The following is a 19004-nucleotide window of genomic DNA, read 5'->3' on the forward strand; positions in this document are numbered from 1 at the left end:
GATCCTAGGAAGCACACATTCACTGGTCCACTTTTTTTTTTTTTTTTTTTTAATTAAATTTTTCCTAGGAAAGTGCACTAATTAAGCGATCCATTATGGAAACGGAAGCAGAGATGCAATATTGTGTGGCGACATGCTAATCTTTTCAAAGGAATCAAGCTCACTACATGACTGCAGTAATTCTGGTGTAGATTTGTGAATAAAGTACATTTTTCAAGCCTTTTAGAGTATGTGACCAAACTGCGGGGTGGACCATGGAGTTCATTTGTTGAGTGGGGTGGGGCCTTTGTGTGGTTCTGCAGCTGCGCTCTCTCTTCTGCAACCGGACACACCGGTTCTGCATATTGATGAAAGTCATGCTGAAGTGGTAACAATACAACAGTCAGAGTAAACATGGCACCAAACTTCCGCCTAACCCACGAGCAGCAATAACAGGCATCGCTTGCAGCTTGTGATTATATTTCCCCCAGATAATTAGAGTATTTTAGGCTGGACTGATTTATATGCCATCTGGACACCTCCCCCCGGCACCTGTTTTTCTCAGCAAACTTGAGATGAGCGACAAGTCACAGGCCCCTCTTCTTTCCATGTGATCTGTCTCTCAGCACAGCCAGTAGCGGGAAGCTGGGAAAAGAAGGCAAATGAGGAGAGAAATTTACGTGTGATCGTAAACAGGGTGTTGGGATGCTGGGCGGAGAGGGAGAAACGCACCACTCTCTTTGTCTGTGGTGGCCGGGGGAACAATGCTCTGATCGCTGTGTTACCAAACTCAGACATTACAGGGTGCAAAGCCGCAATGAAAACTGGGACGTTCTGGAAGGTCTCTCTCTCTCTCTGTCACACACACACACCAGTAAGGGGGGGGATTGCTGAAAATGCTCCGCTGACTGCGTACAGAAGCACAGAGAGAGACACTTTATTACTACCGATTTTCAGTGACATTTCCAGTTTGTCACAGAGGATGTTGAGAACTGTAATATTAAGTCTATGAGCATTTCTTTTATTAATTCTTGACTAATGGACAGTGTCCACTTACCCTTCGATTTACATTGACACCGAGCACAGAATGCAAACCCTCAATTTTTCAAAAACAAGGAATATTGTTACAAATGTCTTCACAGAGATATTGGCAGTACTATACATTTTGAAAGCATTCATAACACAAAAAAAAAAAAAAAAAAAAAAAAAACTTTCCGATAAGGAAACCGTAACAAACCAAAATCAAACTGGACTGGAAAAAAAAGGAGCAGAGGTAACAACAAAAACAAAGATACGAACAGGAAGAGCAGGTCCAACCGCAGGGTGTGTCCAGCCGCAGTGTTGTTTCAATAGACTCAAAGTCCTTTTCCTGTGTTGCACACACATTTTGTGTCCAGTCAGCATTTTGAAGCACGCATCACGCTGGACTCCTCTCCCCGCTAAGGGAACTAAACACGGGGCATGGGGTGTGTCCCACAGGGGGGCTGTTGCCCGGCACTCGGACCCTCGCAGTTGCCTCAGGGCCCCCCTGCGAGGTACGAGAACCTCCCGACGCTGTTGCCACTTCTCAGCACCTCACTGGGGATCGGGAGTCCTTTTCGGGGAGGGCGCCGTGGTGACGACCACAGTGGACACAGGCTTGGGGGAACCCGTGACTGTGCGTTGCTGCAGCTGCTGCGCAGGAACTGTCTGAATGCGCACCTGCAAACACACACGGCGTCACATCATGACTGCGATCTTCCTCCCTGAGGCTCTTCTGACTGACAGCAAGTGACATCAAGACAATATTTTATATTTATGCACTACAAACAACTTGTTCTAATATAGCACTCTAGAATGAAAACACACACATTCATACAGTCACTAGGTTGCGAACAACAGACCATCACATACAACAAATGTTTTTTTTTCCCCCCACCACTATGTCAATACGTATTAAACTTATTTAAGTTATAAATTACTAACAATTTCTTTTTTTTGAGCATCGTGTCCCTACAATAAGAGCTGAGGAGGCTGTCCGGCCGTGAAAAGACACAACCCATGCTGACTGAAGATGATGACCAACCGCCATGATGGACGAGATGCAACTTGCTGAACTGGGAAATCAAGTTACCAAACAGCAACAATGTCTTTGTTACCTGTAATCTGACTTCGAAGTCCTATTTAATCTAGAATGCCCTCGACTTTCGGTTGGGAGTTTTTGTTCCTTTCCTCCATGGCCAGCAGACAAACTTATAGCTCTATAAAAGCACTGATAATGTATTATGCTAGTTCTGTAGTTTGTTTCCTTGTTTAGTGTATTTGTTTCTTTGCTCTATGCCTGTGTTCAAGCGCTCTATAAAAATAAATTGAATCAAACAAAGATTTATTTACGCAAGACATGCTACATTAAAGTGGAAAAATAAATCTAAAATAAAAGAAAAGCAAATTGTTAAATAAGGGAATAGATCAGTAAATATAAGAAATCAGTCATTTATTAAGTACTTTTTTGATGATGAAGTGGCCAGCAGGCCGCGGCGGAGTGGAAAATGAAAGTGAAATGTCCCGTCTGACACCAAACTGAAGACAATAATCCGACGCTGCGTTTTGTATCTCATAATCTAGAAATATCATTTCAGACATTATATCAATTGCTACCATTCAGTTGCTGTTCAGGTGCCCTTTTCACCCCTTTCGTTCATCCAGCTGATGATTCTGCTCTGTTAACAGTCCTGCTCAAGCACATAAACAGCAGGGACCCTCTTGACACTGGAACCAACAACCTTCACATTATAAGCCTGCATCCTTAACCAGAATGCCACCTATTTTAAAACCTGTTTTTAAATAGTTAAGTTATTTAGGATACACTTTTCTGCAAAGTGACTTGCAGTGTTAATCTACTTACACTCATTTACCCCATTTATACAGCTGGGTAGTTTTCACTTGAGCAGTTTTTGGATAACTACCTTGCGCAAGGCTACTACTGTAAGAGGTGGGATTCAAACCCAGGTCCTCCGAGTGCAGCAGCTCTCTCCACTGTTCCACCCAATATGGAGACAGCTGTTGTTCTCAGGAGCGGACTGCGCAGAGGGCCGGCGGGAGAGCAGCTCACCTGCGTGGCCTGTCCTTGCTGCTGCAGCTGTTGCAGTTGTTGAGCGGTGACGAAACTGACCGGCTTGTTTCCCGCTATCAGTTTAGTGCCCGCAGGCATGGTGGTCAGGATGATGTTCCTGCCCAGGTTGCTGATGCTATGGAAGACCACAGAAGAGATCAGGGAGAATCGGCTGTGATCAAGCAGCAGTGCTCAGCGGACAGTGGCAGAGACATGCTGGACATCGTGGGACACATGTACCGTTTTTACATTTATTTGTCTAGGTTTGCACTTTTGCTACTTACACTTATTCACCCATTTATACAGCTGGGAAATTTGAGATGGTTTTGGGTGGAAGACTTACATAGGAAAAGAAAACGTAATTAGATTACAATTCAAGATGTAAGTACTGTAATGTAATGATGATATTTCAGGGAAATCACCTGCTCCAAGGTGGTGTTTACAGGGTACATGAGTAGGGTACAAGCAAATCGGGGCTGCGAACGCTGTCACTGACAAAGTGCTATGTTATTATTTTCATAAGTTCTACAAACTGCCTGGGAAAGGGACCCTTAATTTATAAACTACAGTATATTTGTCATTACTGTATACAATTATTATTAATATAATTGCGTACCTGGCAGATACTTTTGTCCAGCAGATTCACCATATCAGGGTAAAGACAACGCACTATGGTTTATTAAACTGCAAAGTGAGTAATCACTTAATACAATCTTTGATGACATGCAATACTGCAGTGTATGTTTGCATGTGTGTGTATTTGAGAGGCTGGTACGGTTAAAAATTACTCAAGATATTTACCCATTTATACAACTGGATCACCTTTATTATATGAATGCAAGGTAAATGCCTTGATCAAAGGTACTATAGCCAGAGGCGGGATTCGAACCTAGGTCCTTTGAATTCCAGGGGACAGCTCTGATCACTATGCCCTCTGCTGCCCCTACTACATGGAATGCAACACAACGAGCTATAAGAAGGAGAAACACTCACTTGGTACTGATGTTGCCTTTCAGGATGGGACTGGTCACGACACTCTTGCTCTTCAGCGGCTGACTGAGGACAGAGAGGGGTACCGTGATGCGAGCTGGCAACTTCCCCTGAATACCGTGGGATATAGGTAAGAGAAACAGAGGCACAGACTTAGCTATTGCATGAAGCACAACAGACCAGGTTAAATGCTCAGAGCTTTGAGATTAGAGTAGTGTGGGACCCCTTCATTTACATTTATTTTCTATGCTAACACTCTTCTCCAAAGGGACCCATTTATTCACCCACTTATACAGCTGGGTTATTTTTACTGGGGCTATGTAGGTTTAAGTACTTGGATCAAGAGTACATTAGCAGGAGGTGGGATTCGAACCTGGGTCCTCCGAGTACACAAGTGGGCAGAGGAGCTAAAAACAATACTCAAGTATGGTTACTTGAAAAAAGTAATTACATAAGTAAAAATAGTTTTTGTGTTATCGAGGTAGCCAATTTCATACATGAGTGGCACAAGCTGTCCAGGCAGTGTATCACCAGTGAAAAGCTAGTGTACCTTTTAGTTCTTATAGCACTTGCAAAGTGGGATGAACTAGGTTGTCAGCCAAGGTGGAAAAATTCAGATATTAACTGTGGTTGGTCAAGAGTAAATGACAGCTGGTGAAGTCTGCAGGAGACAGCTGAGGGAAAGGAGGCATTGCTACCCACACGTCTGGAAGAGGGCAAGGCGGCAGCACTGAACCACACACCACCTACTGACCCCAGTATGAGCGTTTTCGAGTTCCTGCAGTGAGTGCTGAAATTCAATTGACGCTGTGAAATCTAACAGAAATCACTGAGTGCTGATTACCGGCTGAGTGGACACAACTGTGGCACTAACAGGAACCTGGCGGACCGTCGCCGTGCCAGCCCCTATGGAGATGGGTGAGCCGGTGGCAGCGGGACCCATGGTCAGACCCTTGGACCCTGCCACTCCGCTGGTTGCTATGGTGACGGTCGCAGCCCCCGAGGAGGCTGTCGGAGGTTTAGCGGCAGTCGTTGTTGTCACGGTGATGGTCTGGCCCTGCTTCTGAGGGATGACGCCAAGGCCAGGCATGATGCGAATTGTGGTGGCCGGTTTTGAGTCAGAGGACACAGTAGAGAACCCGCGCCCCTTTTGGTCAGCGACGGTGACCGCTAGGGCAGGCATCAGGCGGATGGCAGTGTCACCACCTGCCTTAAGTTCAGGTTGCACCTTCACTAGGGAAGCAGCTGCCTTGATGGCTGACGAGTCCCCAGGGGGAGGGGCCAGCGCAGATGATGAGGGTGGTGAGGGGTGCGATGGGGTAACATGCAGGGTGGCTGAGATGCCTTTAGCGCTCCCTGTTGCAGCAGCGTTGAGCATGTCTGGGGTGAGCTTCACGGTGGTCACTGGGGACTTGGTGAGGGTGGCCATCATGTCCGGCGTAATCCGCAGCACGGTCTGGCCCTTGGCGTCTGTGGTGATGGAGGATGGGGGCAGGCGGAGCACATCCTTGCCCTGAATGCGCAGATTGGTGGCTGTCAGGGGGATGCCTGTGGTTCCCTGAGATTTCACACCCAGCTGGCCTGTGATGGCCACCTACACAGAGAAGAGGAGGATGAAGAGGGGCACTATGGTCTAAGTGTGTATGACAATGTGGCGAAATGGCGATCTTACATATTAGGTGAAGAAACTGATCCATTTTCAAATAAACTATAAACTGGTTCCTCAAATGAAGAACACTATTAGAACTGGAAGTTTGTCACTAAACTGATTTGAAGATAACTCCAAATTTCTATACACTTTCATTACAAAATAAATATCAATCAAAACCCATGTTCCTCAATTTATTTACTGTTAAAAGTCTTGCAACAGTGAATAAGAACACTTTGTCAGGATTTTCAGTTGAACATATATATATATTTTTTTTTTAAACCTCAAGCCGCTATCTCAAACACACACACACACACACACACACACACACACACACACACGGACACGGACACGGACACAGGCTGAAACTGCTCGTCCTGAGTGGGGTTGCGGTGAGCCGGAGCTTAACCTGGCAACACAGGGCGAGGGGGCAGAGGGGGAGGGGGACACACCCAGGATGGGACGCCAGTCCGTCACAAGGCATCCCAAGTGGTACTCGAACCCCAGACCCACCAGAGAGCAGGATGCAGCTAAAATCAAGCTACTATGTTAAAGCTAATTTAAAAAGACTGTAGATAATACTAAATCTTAACAGACCTGAGCAGAATGTTAATGTTGGTTGATTAATGCTATAAATGTTTAGCGTTTCTCACGTTCAACATGAAGGAACACCAGACATGGGCTGCAAACACCGAAATGACCTCTACTGTGTTTCTCCTGCCAACTACTGGCAGCATGAGGAAATGCAGGTCAATTTTGCTCCACATCAAACAGTGGAAAACAGAACGGTGAAGAAAATACAATTTACAATAAAGAAACTGGAAAACGTTTGTATGTTTGAACACTGAGTTGAATGGATAAACTGGTTCCTCGTGTTGCAACCAAACAGACCTACTGTTTCTGTACCCTGCAGTGGACAGGATCAAACTTTTCAGTTCATTGATGGGGAACTGGAACTGAGTCCACAGAGGAAGCGTCACAATAACAATACGTCTCCTCTTGGAAAAACGGGAAGTGAAGACAGAGAGGACAGGGGGCTGGAACACACCTGCTTGATAATGTTCTGGCTGGTGATGCCCTGCAGCACGGCTGGCGGGGTAACGCTGTGGGCAGGGCTTCCGGGAGTGCTGCTTGGCGGTTTACTGACCGTCACGGCGGAGGTCAGGCCCGCCATGGTGATGCCCGTCTGCCCCCGGGCCGCCTGCACCTGTACAGGGCTGCTGCTGGTCGCCGTGCGCAGGGGGAGGGTCACCACTGTCTGTGATGTGAGGACAGGATAGAGGAAGTCACACTATTTTAATTCTGGGATAGTTAGGTTAATAATTTAGGGATAGATGGTAGCGTTCTGGGTAGAGCTGCTGCCTTTGAATCCAAAGGTTGCAAGTTCGATCCCCACCTCCAGCTGTCCTACCCTTGACCAAGGTACTTATCTTAAATTGCTCTAGTAGCATTAATCAGCTGTATAAATGGGTAAATAACTGTAAATACCTTAACACTGTAAGTCACTTTGGATAAAAGCATAAGCTAAATGAACAAATGTAGTTTACGGAACTAGAGATTTCTACTGCTCAAAGTAGATTTACCCATTTATACAGCAGGGTAATTTTTACTGTCACTTCAGGGAAAGTACCTTGCTCAAGGGTAATACAGCAAGGATGGGTTGAGACTGTAAGGAAACAACAACCACTATGCCACCTGCTGCCCCCTTGCAGTCACACAGCCCAGTGGAGACACCATGAAGACCCGGGTTACGGTCGTGAGTGTTGCTCACCTGCGTGAGGCCCTTGCTTTGTGCCACGGTGACAGGCACGCGGATCTGGTGCTGGGCGGGGTGCACAAGCGTTGCCTGCTGGCTGCCGGATGGGGCGCCCAGACCGGACTGTGCAGTGACCACGCGGACTTGCGGCAGGGAGCCTGGGCCGGAATGGGCCACCACCCGGGTAGCGGGTTGCGGGGTCGGTGGCGTTGACTGGCTGGTGGAGAGGAAGGTACCCAGCTGGGGAATCGAGGGGGGGGACACCAAGAGAACGCTGTGGAGGTTCGTGGGGCAAAGAAAACAGTTATGAGATGAGACGCCTTTCATCCTGAAGGAATCGAGGACTGACGTACTTCGGTGCCCCCAGGTGTGGCCCTTGGCTGGTGCCTGTACAGCGTAATCACATTCTCTTCAACATACAGCCTTATGAGAAAACCATAAATCAAGCAGCGATAATCATTAGCTGTAATGCTGAGCTGCTGATCAGACTGAAGAACATTCCGGTTACTCCCACAGAAAGTGCTGGATTCCATTCCTCGGGGAGTTATTGTGCTTTTCAAAGATTTTAACCTCCTCAAGACCCTGGTAAAGTACAACGGGGAGGATTTGTTTCTCTTGACTCGAAACAGAACAATTTCATGCCCAGTTTGAGGAGATATTTTCACAGCTTCTTCGATGTAATACACACACACACACACACACACACACACCATCTGAAACTGCTTGTCCCATACGGGGTCGCGGCGGGGAGCCGGAGCCCAACCCGGCAACACAGGGCGAAAGGCTGGAGGGGGAGGAGACACACCCAGTACGGGATGCCAGTCCGTCGCAAGGCATCCCAAGAGGGACTCAAACCCCAGACCCACCGGAGAACAGGACCTGGTCCAACCCACTCTGCCACCGCGACCCCCTCGATGTAATACTGTGCCTTATATAAAAAGTTTGTAAACCTTGTTTTAAATAAGTGAAACGTCATCTAAATTAATTTACAGTTGACCAACCTCGAACATATCATAATAAACTGAAAAAATAATTTAAACAAACTGGTCTTTTGGCAGACCTTCACAGAAACAGCTCCATGTGTTGAGGAACTGTTCATAAACCCAGATGTGACTTGATGTACCGTATGGCTTCTATATCGCTGATAAGTTGAGAGAAAATCAATACTATCTCACAGATCTTACCTTACAAACAAAAGTTCATAGTCACACAAATCAATTTATTAGGAGAAACATCTTCTCTGCCCTTCATAATGATGTTAAGTAGGAAATTTCAATCTCCAGTAATTGTAAAGCCCTAGAACTACTGACTTGCACATTTACTTCAAGATTTTTGTGTAACATTTACTCCCTTGGAATTCGTGTATCTCTTCGAACTTGTTTGTATTGTAAAGAGAAAGACAGATGACGCTTTAGCTGCACATAAACAGGCAACTCTTGACCAACACTGAGATTTAATATGCAAATCACGCACTGCAGCTCAGGGGGCACGGTGGCGCAGTGGGTTGGACCGGGTCCTGCTCTCCGGTGGGTCTGGGGTTCGAGACCCACTTCGGGTGCCCTGTGATGGACTGGCGTCCCGTCCTGGGTGTGTCCGCTCCCCTCCAGGCTTTTGCCCTGTGTTGCCGGGTTAGGCTCCGGCTCAGGCTCCAGCTCCCCGCGAACACGTATGGGACAAGCGGTTTTGGACGATGTGTGTGTGTGCGCAGTGCAGCTCAAACACATATTCATAAATCCATTTTCAAGAGCTGCTTTTGAATGACATTTGTACTGATCTGGAACTGACTTTGGGAAACACGCAGCGCTGCGAGACAGGGACACCACTGACACCATGGTATAAACTTCCATGGGGTCACGGAACCAAACGCGGTGCGACAGCCACATATTCAGAGGCCCGGTGCAGCGGCAGGGTTTTCACACAGCAGTATTTGTGCCAAACTGACCTGGGGCTCTGCTTCACTGTGTCCGGGACTCCTGTCTTGGTGGGGGTGCTGGCAGCAGGGGCCAGGGGTGACTTGGGTGTGCCAGGTGTGCTGGGTGTAGGGGTCACAGGTGTGGGGGGCAGGCTGACCGCAGACACAGCTCCTCCATCGCTGAGAACAATCTGCTCGCCTGCTCCGATGACCTTCCCACTGCCCTCCTTGCTGGACTTCTGGAGAAAAACAGAACATCACATGTCCATCATGTGGACAGAAAATAAAATAACTGTGCTTCTGCAGGGAGAAATTTTTTACCTTCAACAGCAAATGATTACTTCTTTCAAAGGAGGTCTATGCCATCATCTACAGAGAACAAAACCACAGACCCTACATCCGCACAAGGCACGGCTGCTCAAAACGTGTGAGGAGGAGGCAGGACTCACAGGCTTGGGTGCTGGTTTAGGCTTCTGTTGCTGGGCCTTCTTGGCCTTGGCCGCTGCTGCCTGTGCCTGGTGGATCCTCTCTGGGTTGGGAGAAACACGAGAGATAGTCTCTCTACTGAACACTCACACATAAGCCTTAAACTCAGGAGCTGTGCAAGGAAAGCCAGGTTGTAAGCTCTCACACCTTCCCTATGGTGCTCAACTGTAAATGAGCTGGAACTGCCCAGATTTAACATAATTCTGATCAGTCTTTTCATTAAAGTTCTTCTGACTCATTTATTACAGGAAACACTTGTTTTCAGTACTCACAAGCCACCTTCTTCGGCACACCTAGGTAGTATCTCCAGAGTTTTGCCTCCAAAGCAGAATGAATTTAGCAAAAAGGTGCTGGACGTGAACATACTCCATAGGGTTTATGATCTATACTGGCTCAACAGCTTCACAGTTTCAACCCATCTTTTAATTTTCTATTCATTCTGCTAACCTCACATTCCATCTCAACTCAAACTCACTAGCTTGTGAGGTGTGGACTGTACAGGCCACTGGAGTAAAGGTACTGTCATATTTTTGGAATCATCCTGAGATGATGTTGGCTTTGTGTTATGGCACATTCAATTTGAGAAAGGATAGACTGGTAGTGAAATGATGAACCTGGTCAGCAGCAATGTTTTGGTACTTTTCTCAGTTGATACTAAATCCCCACAGCATTACACTGCCACCACAAGTCTGTACTAGCTAGGTGTACCTAAAAAAGTGGCCAGGAAGCAAACACGCTATATAATGCTTGACTAACAGATTACAATGACCATTTTAAGTTCTACACTAGTTCTGCAATGCACTTTCTCATGACTGGGGTTTTAACAATACCCAAAAATCTTACTTCAACAAACAGACAAAAGTCTGGCTACCTTAAGAATGGGATACAAAGAAAACCACTGAGCGACACTCACACACACTTGGTTACTGTAGTCTTCAATGTTTATAATAAGAAAATATGCCATTAAAATGATATAGCACTGCACTGAACAATCGATCCCAAGCTTCTGGCTTTGAAATAGGAGACATGGGTGTGCAGCAAGGCGGATGCTCACCAAACTCCTCCTGGCTGCGGTCCCGGTGCAGGTAGATCCACAGCTTGCGGCCAATGTCGTACTTCACGCAGGGGTCCTTCTCGTAGTGCAGCCGGTCCAGTGCTCCGCTCACCACCGTGTTCACCTAGACGAGGAAACATAACATCAGTGTCATAAACATGCAGGTGCGTGCATAAGTGCACAAACATGTGGACTGCCTCCAGCAGCCAGGCTGAACAGAATACAGCAGGTTAACCGAATCCTTAACGTGGATTCCACAAAGTCTCATATTTTAACCATTCACTGTTGTTGGCTAACAGGAATTGATATGATCTTCACTCGTAAGATACATGTATGCACTAAAAAGTAAAAGAGTAACCCTGTGCTGAAGAGCATGTCATGGTCACTACTGTGAGCAAAGTTCAGGTGCCCAACTTACAACCTCAATCAAATACCCATGTTGGCACCTTGTGAGTCAATGTGGTGTTTGGGGAGGAGATTAAGCCTCTTAGCAATGAGTTGTAGACATTTACGATAGCATTGTCTGCTTTCTCTAGGGCTTCATGTGCAAAGTGGTGAGGTTGGTGAAACAGCCTGTGTACAGCCTTTGACTAAGTGTATGGGATGAAACATCTTATCCTCTGTATGTTGAATGAAAGGTTAGTACCTTGATCAAGGGCGCTACAGCAAGGCTGTGGGGTTTGAACTTTTCAGCGATGTAAGCAAACACAACTGGCTCTTCTTTTGTGTTCCTGACCTGAGCACTGGTGACATCAGGGGCCAGGAACTGGGAGTCCTTCAGCAACTCGCAGATCTCTGCTCGGGTTCCCTCCCCATTGGGCAGCCTGGCAGCAGCATCGCGCACTGAGTTGGGAGAAAGTGCGCTCGTCATAAACCGTATTTCTTAGCCAGATAACCAGTGAGTCCCTACCAGCTATCAGTCACTCAGGTGGGCATTCAAATTGCTCACAATTTTCCACACCAGTGGTTTACAAACTGTTGGCTGCGACTCCGAAAACAACCTTGCTCTGACCTGGTGACTGCAAATGTCAGACTGTCCTGTGACCCTCCTTGGGGTCATGACCCATGGGATTGGGAACCACTGTCCTATGCTGTGGTTTGGGGGTGTCTGTAGTGCCAAACAGCAGGGCTGCGCACCTAGCGAAAGGATGGTGACGTATGCAGGCCTGTCGGAGCGCAGCAGGGAGTGCTCCCGTGCCTTATTGAGCGACGTCTCCTTGTCAAACACCCCTTTGACTGGGCCCACCACTGACTCGAACCCGTGCATGCGGAATGTGAACGCCTTGTGGGGCTGGTCGTAGCGCTGCTGCTCCTGCAGTGGAGGGAATATCACATGTTACAAACGCAGCACACTAAGCACACTTGAGGACACGCTGCAAGTGTGAAAAACCCCGGCAGGAACTCCGAAGCGCACTCGCACACTGTAACAGAGGCACACCGTGTGTCCATTAGTGACTCCTCTGCAAGTGTTTCAGCATTTTTTTTAAATTAATCATTCTAAAAAGCTGAAGCTGACAGTTGACAAAACTTGAACAGTTGTGTGAATACGGAGGGTAAAAACTGCAGTGCCAAGATCTAACCCAAATGGACTCAAGGCTTTAACTGCTGCCAAAGGTACCTCAATTTTTTGTAGACTTCAAGGGGTAAATACTGATGCACTGAGTTTTAATTTGCGCAATCCATCTGCAATTGGTTTACAGAAACGTGTGTGCCCTTTGACATTAAAGAGCATTTTTCTGCTGATCAGGGTCAAAAAGCCCTAATTAAACGAACTGTGATTCAATGCTGTAAAACAATAAAACACGAGAAAGTCCAAGGGGCGTGAATACTTTTCATAGGTACTACGTTTAGCTAAACTCTGTAGTCAAACGCTAAACCCACTGCATGATACGGCAAAAGGAAAAGCCAAACCTGCTCCTGAAACACGTGTCTCTCCTCCCCGGTGCTCGGTCTCACTACGTAGTCGGTCCAGCTGCAGAGAGAAGGAGAGGCTGCTGAACTCTGAACACGACGACGAATCAATTCCCATCACACCCCGTCAAAGAGGAGCTTAAGAATAGACACACTTACACTCTTGGCGCAGGGGGCGTCAACTCGGCTGCCTCTTCGCTCTCCTGCTGTCGAAGGCGTTGCAGTTTAATATGGGTGTGATGACGCACGAAATGCACACATGGTACTTCAAAGAGAACTGCTCAATGGTGTACGTGTCTCAGTTACCTTAACAACCACTTGGTCCTTCGATTCCAACCAGAGCTGACAAAGTGCGCTCAAGTCCTTCTCACCGTCTTGACTGGGACCTTCACACGAGGAGAATAGCACAATTATTTTGTTTAGTTTATCACTATAACAGCTTACAATACTACTCTGCTGCTTGCATAAATAACTTCAGATGTGTTTTAGATGTTTTCACAGGTAATTTCAATGGTGCTTTATGTTCTTCAGTGCTGCCTTACAGCTGTTCTCTGTCATCTTCATCTATGATTTTCTATCTAATCAAGTTTCCTCACTACATTTCTATGATCGGTTTCACCAAGAATTTGAATATCACGTTACACTCATCAACAGAGGAAACACGCTGAACTGAACAGGTTAAAAAAATTCTTTATGTATCTGGCATTTTTCCTCCAAAGTGACCAACAGAGTTAAGCTACTTACACAGATTTATCCATTTATTCAGCTAGCTAATTCTTCCTGCATCAATTCAAGGTAAGAAAGCACTCTAATCACTACGCCACCTGCTGCTTGTACAATTTGTAATGACGATAATGCTAACTGCGCTGGACTGAAGGACCTGGAGGCGGAACAACTAGATCCAAAGAATATGGTAAGACCAGTTGCACAATATGCCCGTGCGAAAAAGAGTCTTACTGATCCACTTCCACTGCTGAGAGCGCTCTCGGTACTCGACGAGTGGCGAGAAGCCAGTGGGGAGCGACATTACGCCCGCTGAAGGACAGAGAGAGTGGGAGAACTGTGTAAGATGGTGCGTTCAACTCCAGGAACCCCAACCCTAGACCCAGACAAGACACTCAGCCTCACCCCTACTCTCCCCTGACAGGAACTGCAGAGCAGACAGAAGCAGCTCTGACCAACAGGGGGCGAGAGAGAACCAGGGGTTGAGAGTGCTGGCTGGAGAGGCCTGCCACTGCTGCACCTTCTCCTCAAGCTGAAATGCAGGACAGAAGGGTAAAGGAGCTTCTTTTAGAACAAGCCTGAGCCCAGGGCAAAAGTAAAGCGACAGCTGATGCAGACAGACTGTGTTGTAGGAAAGCACTTGTGCTGCAGAGCACAGATTTCCAGTGTTACATGTGGTCACTTTAACTCACTAAGTGCCACTAAATGAAGATCGGTCATCCACAGATCTTAGTGTCCATCAACTGACCAAACTCTGCAGGGGTTGTGGTAATTTAATTCTGCTCGCTTGGTGGTGCTATGCACAAAAGGTAAAGCGTGGAGGTTCTCAGTTCTGGCTCCGCTGTGGTGGAATGACCTCCCCCCTCACTCAGAACTGCTGAAACTCTGTCTACATTCAAGAAGGGTCTGAAAACTCACCTTTTCCAGACTCACTTCGCTCAAGATCTCTCAAACTCACATAAGGTATAAATGTTGATGCACTGTAACTTTATGATCATGCCCAGATAAGCCTTTACACAGCCGCTACTCCTGTATTGTATGCAAATGTTTGTGTACCGTTGATTTATTTATTTATTTTTTAAAAACTGTAGGAAGATGATCAGGATTCGTCTATCCTGTGTTTTATGCTCGTGTGATGAACATCGGTGCATAAAGTGGAAAGAAACAAACTAGGTTTACTTAAGAATCACACGTCTGCAGCCATGTCTCTTTCTCTTAATGTAATGTACAAATTATATTTTCACTGAGATGGATGCTGCTTTGGAGAAAAGCATCTGCTAAATGAATAAACGTAAATGTTAATGTATTTTCACATAGCGTGTGCATGATCATGAGAGTACCGTGCTGGCGGTAGCTTGGCCCTCCATCTTCAGGATGTTCTCCAGCACATTGAAGAAGCTAACCGCGATCTCCTCCACCATCGCAGGGCTACTCTGAACCTCGTCCATGAGCCTTTGGGGAGCAGAGAGACATTCAGCTCAGACAAACATCACCATTGTGCACCACTTAACTCGTTATAAAAGCCTCACGTGGATTCACAAAGCATTGTGGGCAAACTGTCAGCAGAGTTGCCGTGACAAGACAACGGCACCAGGGTCAGTGGCACACTTACTCTTCCTTGACCCCTAGGGGTGGAGCGGGAGCCTCTGGCGGAGCGGGAGCCGCAGGGACACTTGGCGGCTGAGCCTCCGAGGGCATGAGGACATCACCAGGCTCCTCCGGCTCCAGTTTTATGGGTCGGAACTTCTTCTTTTTCTTTTCTTCCCTCAACCTCTTTTTGGGCACAGCCAGATCGAACAGCGCTGGTGACACGGAGATAGGACCCAGATCGATGTCACCGAAACACACATCTGCAAGTCTTTGTCTAGACTGCACAAAGTACAGAGTCACTGAATTGATTTTTTCCAATTAAAAAAAAAAAAACAAAAACAAGGGGCAGGTGTGGAATTAGTTTAAGAGGTAAAATACTACGAGGGGGGCGCGGTGGGTTGGACTGGGTCCTGCTCTCTGGTGGGTCTGGGGTTCGAATCCCGCTTGGGGTGCCTTGTGACGGACTGGCGTCCCATCCTGGGTGTGTCCCCTCCCCCTCACACCCTGAGTTGCCGGGTTAGGCTCTGGTTCCCCGCGACCCCGTATGGGACAAGTGGTTCAGAAAATGTGTGTGTGTGTGTGTGTAAAATACTACAGTGCTGAATCATAAGCCTGCTGTGTAAAAAAGGGTATGTATTTTCATAAGCTGTTTGATGAGGTCAGGTCACGAGGGCCGTGTGCACTACACTCAAAGCAGTATCCGTGACAGTACTCACGCACAGCAGAGCCTTTTCGCCCTATGTTTACTCTAGACATGATGTCACCAAGGTGTAGGTCGGAGGTCATCAGGTCAGGATGATCCTTTGCACAAGCAAAGAGACGTCATTTTCAGGATGCTTCCTTGTACAAAGTAATCAGAGTAAACAGAGTGAATTGAGGTGTGAACGGACATTGACTAAGGGCCTTGAAATGAGGTAAATTAACTGTTACCGCCAGGAAGCAGCTGGTTGAATTTTTGTTTGGCAGTAACGTTAGTCAACTGACCGGCTGGCGTTTCCTCTTTTCTCTGTGTCTCCTCAGCATGGCTTGTAAGTCCTTCTCCCCCAGTTCCGGCTTCTCTGTCAAGACAAAAGGCCCAGCAGTGTCACTTCCTTCACCTACCTCATTTGCATATGGTGAAGGAAGTCCCACAAAACTCAAACAAGTCACGACTCTTAAGTGTCAGAGCGTTAACCGACCCGTGATCTTCATGTCCTGGGTCGAAAGGCTCGGCAGAACGCGGAGCGAGACGGTAGGAGCTGGCGAGGATGGAGACTGCGGATCTGGCAACCATGAGGCCACATCTACAGACAGAAAGGGTTCCAGTATTGGCCAAACACTGACAGCTTTGAGTTTTGTTAAACTCCAATACAGCCGTAGTGCTTGAGCAAATAATTAATACAATAAATAACGATCGTTATTAAAGCCGTACTGACGAGAGAACGAGGGGTCAGCGCAATAACGCTGGTACTTCATACACACATCAAAATATGTTTCATCTTCCCGCAGTTTACGAGAAGTACATTCAGAACAAGAAACAAACCTTAATTTAAACCTGGCGGTTGAGAGCAGCGTTCTCCTCCCATCAGCGCACCCAACTGACCTTCGTCATCGGAGGAGACGCTGCTGTCGCCACATTCGCTCTTGACCTCCCGCAATATCCTGGAACATCTCCATCTGGCCCGCAGCTCCTGGCTCTCACCGCGGGACGGAGAAGGGAACCTCCTCTTCATCCTGAGGTCAGGACCATTGCGGCTCGCTCGCTCCAGCAGCTCCTGAAACATGGGCGAAACAAGGGTAAGCATGGTAAAGGACCATCCTCAGAGGGCAGGGGTCTCTTCTGTATCCCGGCGCTGCGTACCTTCCTGGAGACGAGGATCTGCTTGAGCAGCCTGTGGTAGTACTGCTGCAAGGAGTACAACTGCCGCTTCTTCTGGGACTTGGCACACAACTGTCTGTACTTCACCACTTCTGGGTTAAAGTAGCCATCTGGGGGGGGGTGGATGTGGGAGTGGGGGAGCAGAGAGCCTGTCAGAGGACGACCAGCAGGCGCCTCCGGGGAACGGGGGCATTGAGACGGCCTCACCTCTGAAGAGCTTCTGAGCAAGGTGCAAGGGGTTCCCGAAGCGGAAGTTCTGGTTGTTGAAGAGGTCGCTGATGACGCTGTCCTGCTGGGCGGCGCAGTTTTCCGGAAATTGAGGGAGTAGCTGGCGAAGACGCTGGCGCTGGGCATCTGTCAGCACGTTGCTCCACGTGTTCTCGCTCAGAACAGAGAAGAAGATCTCCGGCTACTCGCAAGAGAGACAAGTGCATACGGTATGGTTGGGACTGCCCAAGCTTTGTGGTTCCAATCCCCCTCATGCTGCAGCGCCCTGGTCAAGGTACTCGCCCTGATCTCACACAGTAAGAATATCTTGCCCTCACAAATCAATCACATTTACATTTTTTTAAAAAAATTATTTAGCAGACACTTTTCTCTAAAGCAACTTCCAATGAACTCTATGTAGCGTTATCAGCCCATACACCTTATTCACCACGGTGACGTACACTGCTGGATACACTACTTAGAATAGGTCACTCATCCATACATCAGTGAAACACACTCTCTGTGTCACTCACACACTATGGGGGAACCTGAACAGCATGTCTTTGGAGTGTGGGAGGAAACCAGAGCACCCAGATAACATGCAAACTCCACAAAGACTGAGCAGGGATCGAACCCACGTCCATCAGGCACCGCGAGACACCAGCGCTACTCGCAATCAAAGTATGGATGACGACGCAACGCGATCAAGCACTGTAAGGGAAAGAGAGGCACTCACATCCTCCAGGAGATCCTCAGGCAGGCTGACCCGGCTGTTTCCCAGCATGCATTCCTCCATGATGCGCCCCCCTCCGCCGCCAGAGTCCAGGGGGTCTGCGATGAGGGTCATGTGATCGAGCGTGTCCATCCCTCGGCCTCCACCGAACCAGGGAGCAAGAGCTGCCAAAAGTACAGTCAGTTATTAGTGAACGTTTAATAAAAGTGGGAAAGACACAGACACAGATGCCACGGTGGGACCACACACAGTGCTTGCCAAAGATACTCTATTTTTACACCGCTCTCCCCCGCATCACATGGCCTCCTCTCAACCGTGATCTGTTAAAATGCAGTGCAAACACGAATGGAATTTGTACCAAGATTATTAACCATATAAAGGGCTAAAATCATGCAAAACAGCTCGCGCGCAACTGACGTCACGATAGAGAGTTGCGCGCGCGAGCGTGTTTGCATGATTTTAGCTATTATTTACATACCTAAACATGCTGCTATTTGTGAGGAAAGACACGGGCCGACACGACAAGTGACGGGAATCACGAGGAAATTATTTATTATTTGTAACAAAAACCTCGAAATATTCCGTAGCTCACACACAGTCACTCCACACACACGGTCACGGTGACAGTCAGTCAGTGACTCTGCAGCTACGTAACTAAGAGCTAAAATATCACCCACGCCGCTAGCTTTCAAATCGACACATTTTCAATCACAATTACTAAATAATAAAAATTAGATAATTCTTAAAAAAAAGATTATCCAACACGGAAATAGGACAGGGGCACAGGGGCGAACGAGTACAACAAAAATCGCTTCGGTTTCTTTACTTCCGTTAAAAGGTTTCGCTCTTCTTTTACGAAGCTACCCCCAATTACGGGGAAACACATTTCATATACTACTAGAGACACTTGTTCATCGACAGTGCAAACAAAATATATTTACCTTGAAAGACGGGAAACGTGGAGGCAAAAATGAGAAGTCGGTAGCGGAATGAAAACAAAGTCGGACCACTTCCGCTCCGACAGTAAACTCGGCACGGAAGACAACATTGGCTGAATATCTGGCAC

The 19004-nt window shown here is 47.4% G+C and overlaps 1 protein-coding gene across 2 annotated transcripts; it reads right to left on the reverse strand.

The window, feature by feature from the left end:
* Positions 1 to 679: 679 nt before the first annotated feature.
* nfrkb (nuclear factor related to kappaB binding protein) lies at positions 680 to 18938 on the reverse strand. 2 transcript variants are annotated; one of them, XM_018736223.2, is made up of 26 exons: positions 18880 to 18938; positions 17942 to 18102; positions 17206 to 17407; positions 16981 to 17108; positions 16723 to 16894; positions 16319 to 16423; positions 16125 to 16198; positions 15857 to 15941; positions 15163 to 15352; positions 14891 to 15002; positions 13956 to 14082; positions 13785 to 13862; positions 13134 to 13213; positions 12987 to 13030; positions 12828 to 12888; positions 12054 to 12228; positions 11653 to 11759; positions 10917 to 11040; positions 9826 to 9905; positions 9407 to 9615; positions 7480 to 7738; positions 6757 to 6966; positions 4905 to 5654; positions 4064 to 4170; positions 3071 to 3206; positions 680 to 1680 (listed from the first exon to the last, which is right to left on the reverse strand). In XM_018736223.2, exons 2-26 carry the CDS (start codon positions 18068 to 18070, stop codon positions 1555 to 1557), a joined length of 3870 nt encoding a protein of 1289 aa, XP_018591739.2. In that variant the 5' UTR covers positions 18071 to 18102; positions 18880 to 18938; the 3' UTR covers positions 680 to 1554. The 2 variants fall into 2 exon arrangements, with proteins under 2 accessions (XP_018591739.2, XP_018591738.2); XM_018736222.2 differs by having other exon boundaries at positions 12987 to 13033.
* Positions 18939 to 19004: the final 66 nt, after the last annotated feature.

The sequence above is a fragment of the Scleropages formosus genome, chromosome 3, assembly GCF_900964775.1.
Source record: "Scleropages formosus chromosome 3, fSclFor1.1, whole genome shotgun sequence".
NCBI classification, from domain to species: Eukaryota; Metazoa; Chordata; class Actinopteri; order Osteoglossiformes; family Osteoglossidae; genus Scleropages; species Scleropages formosus.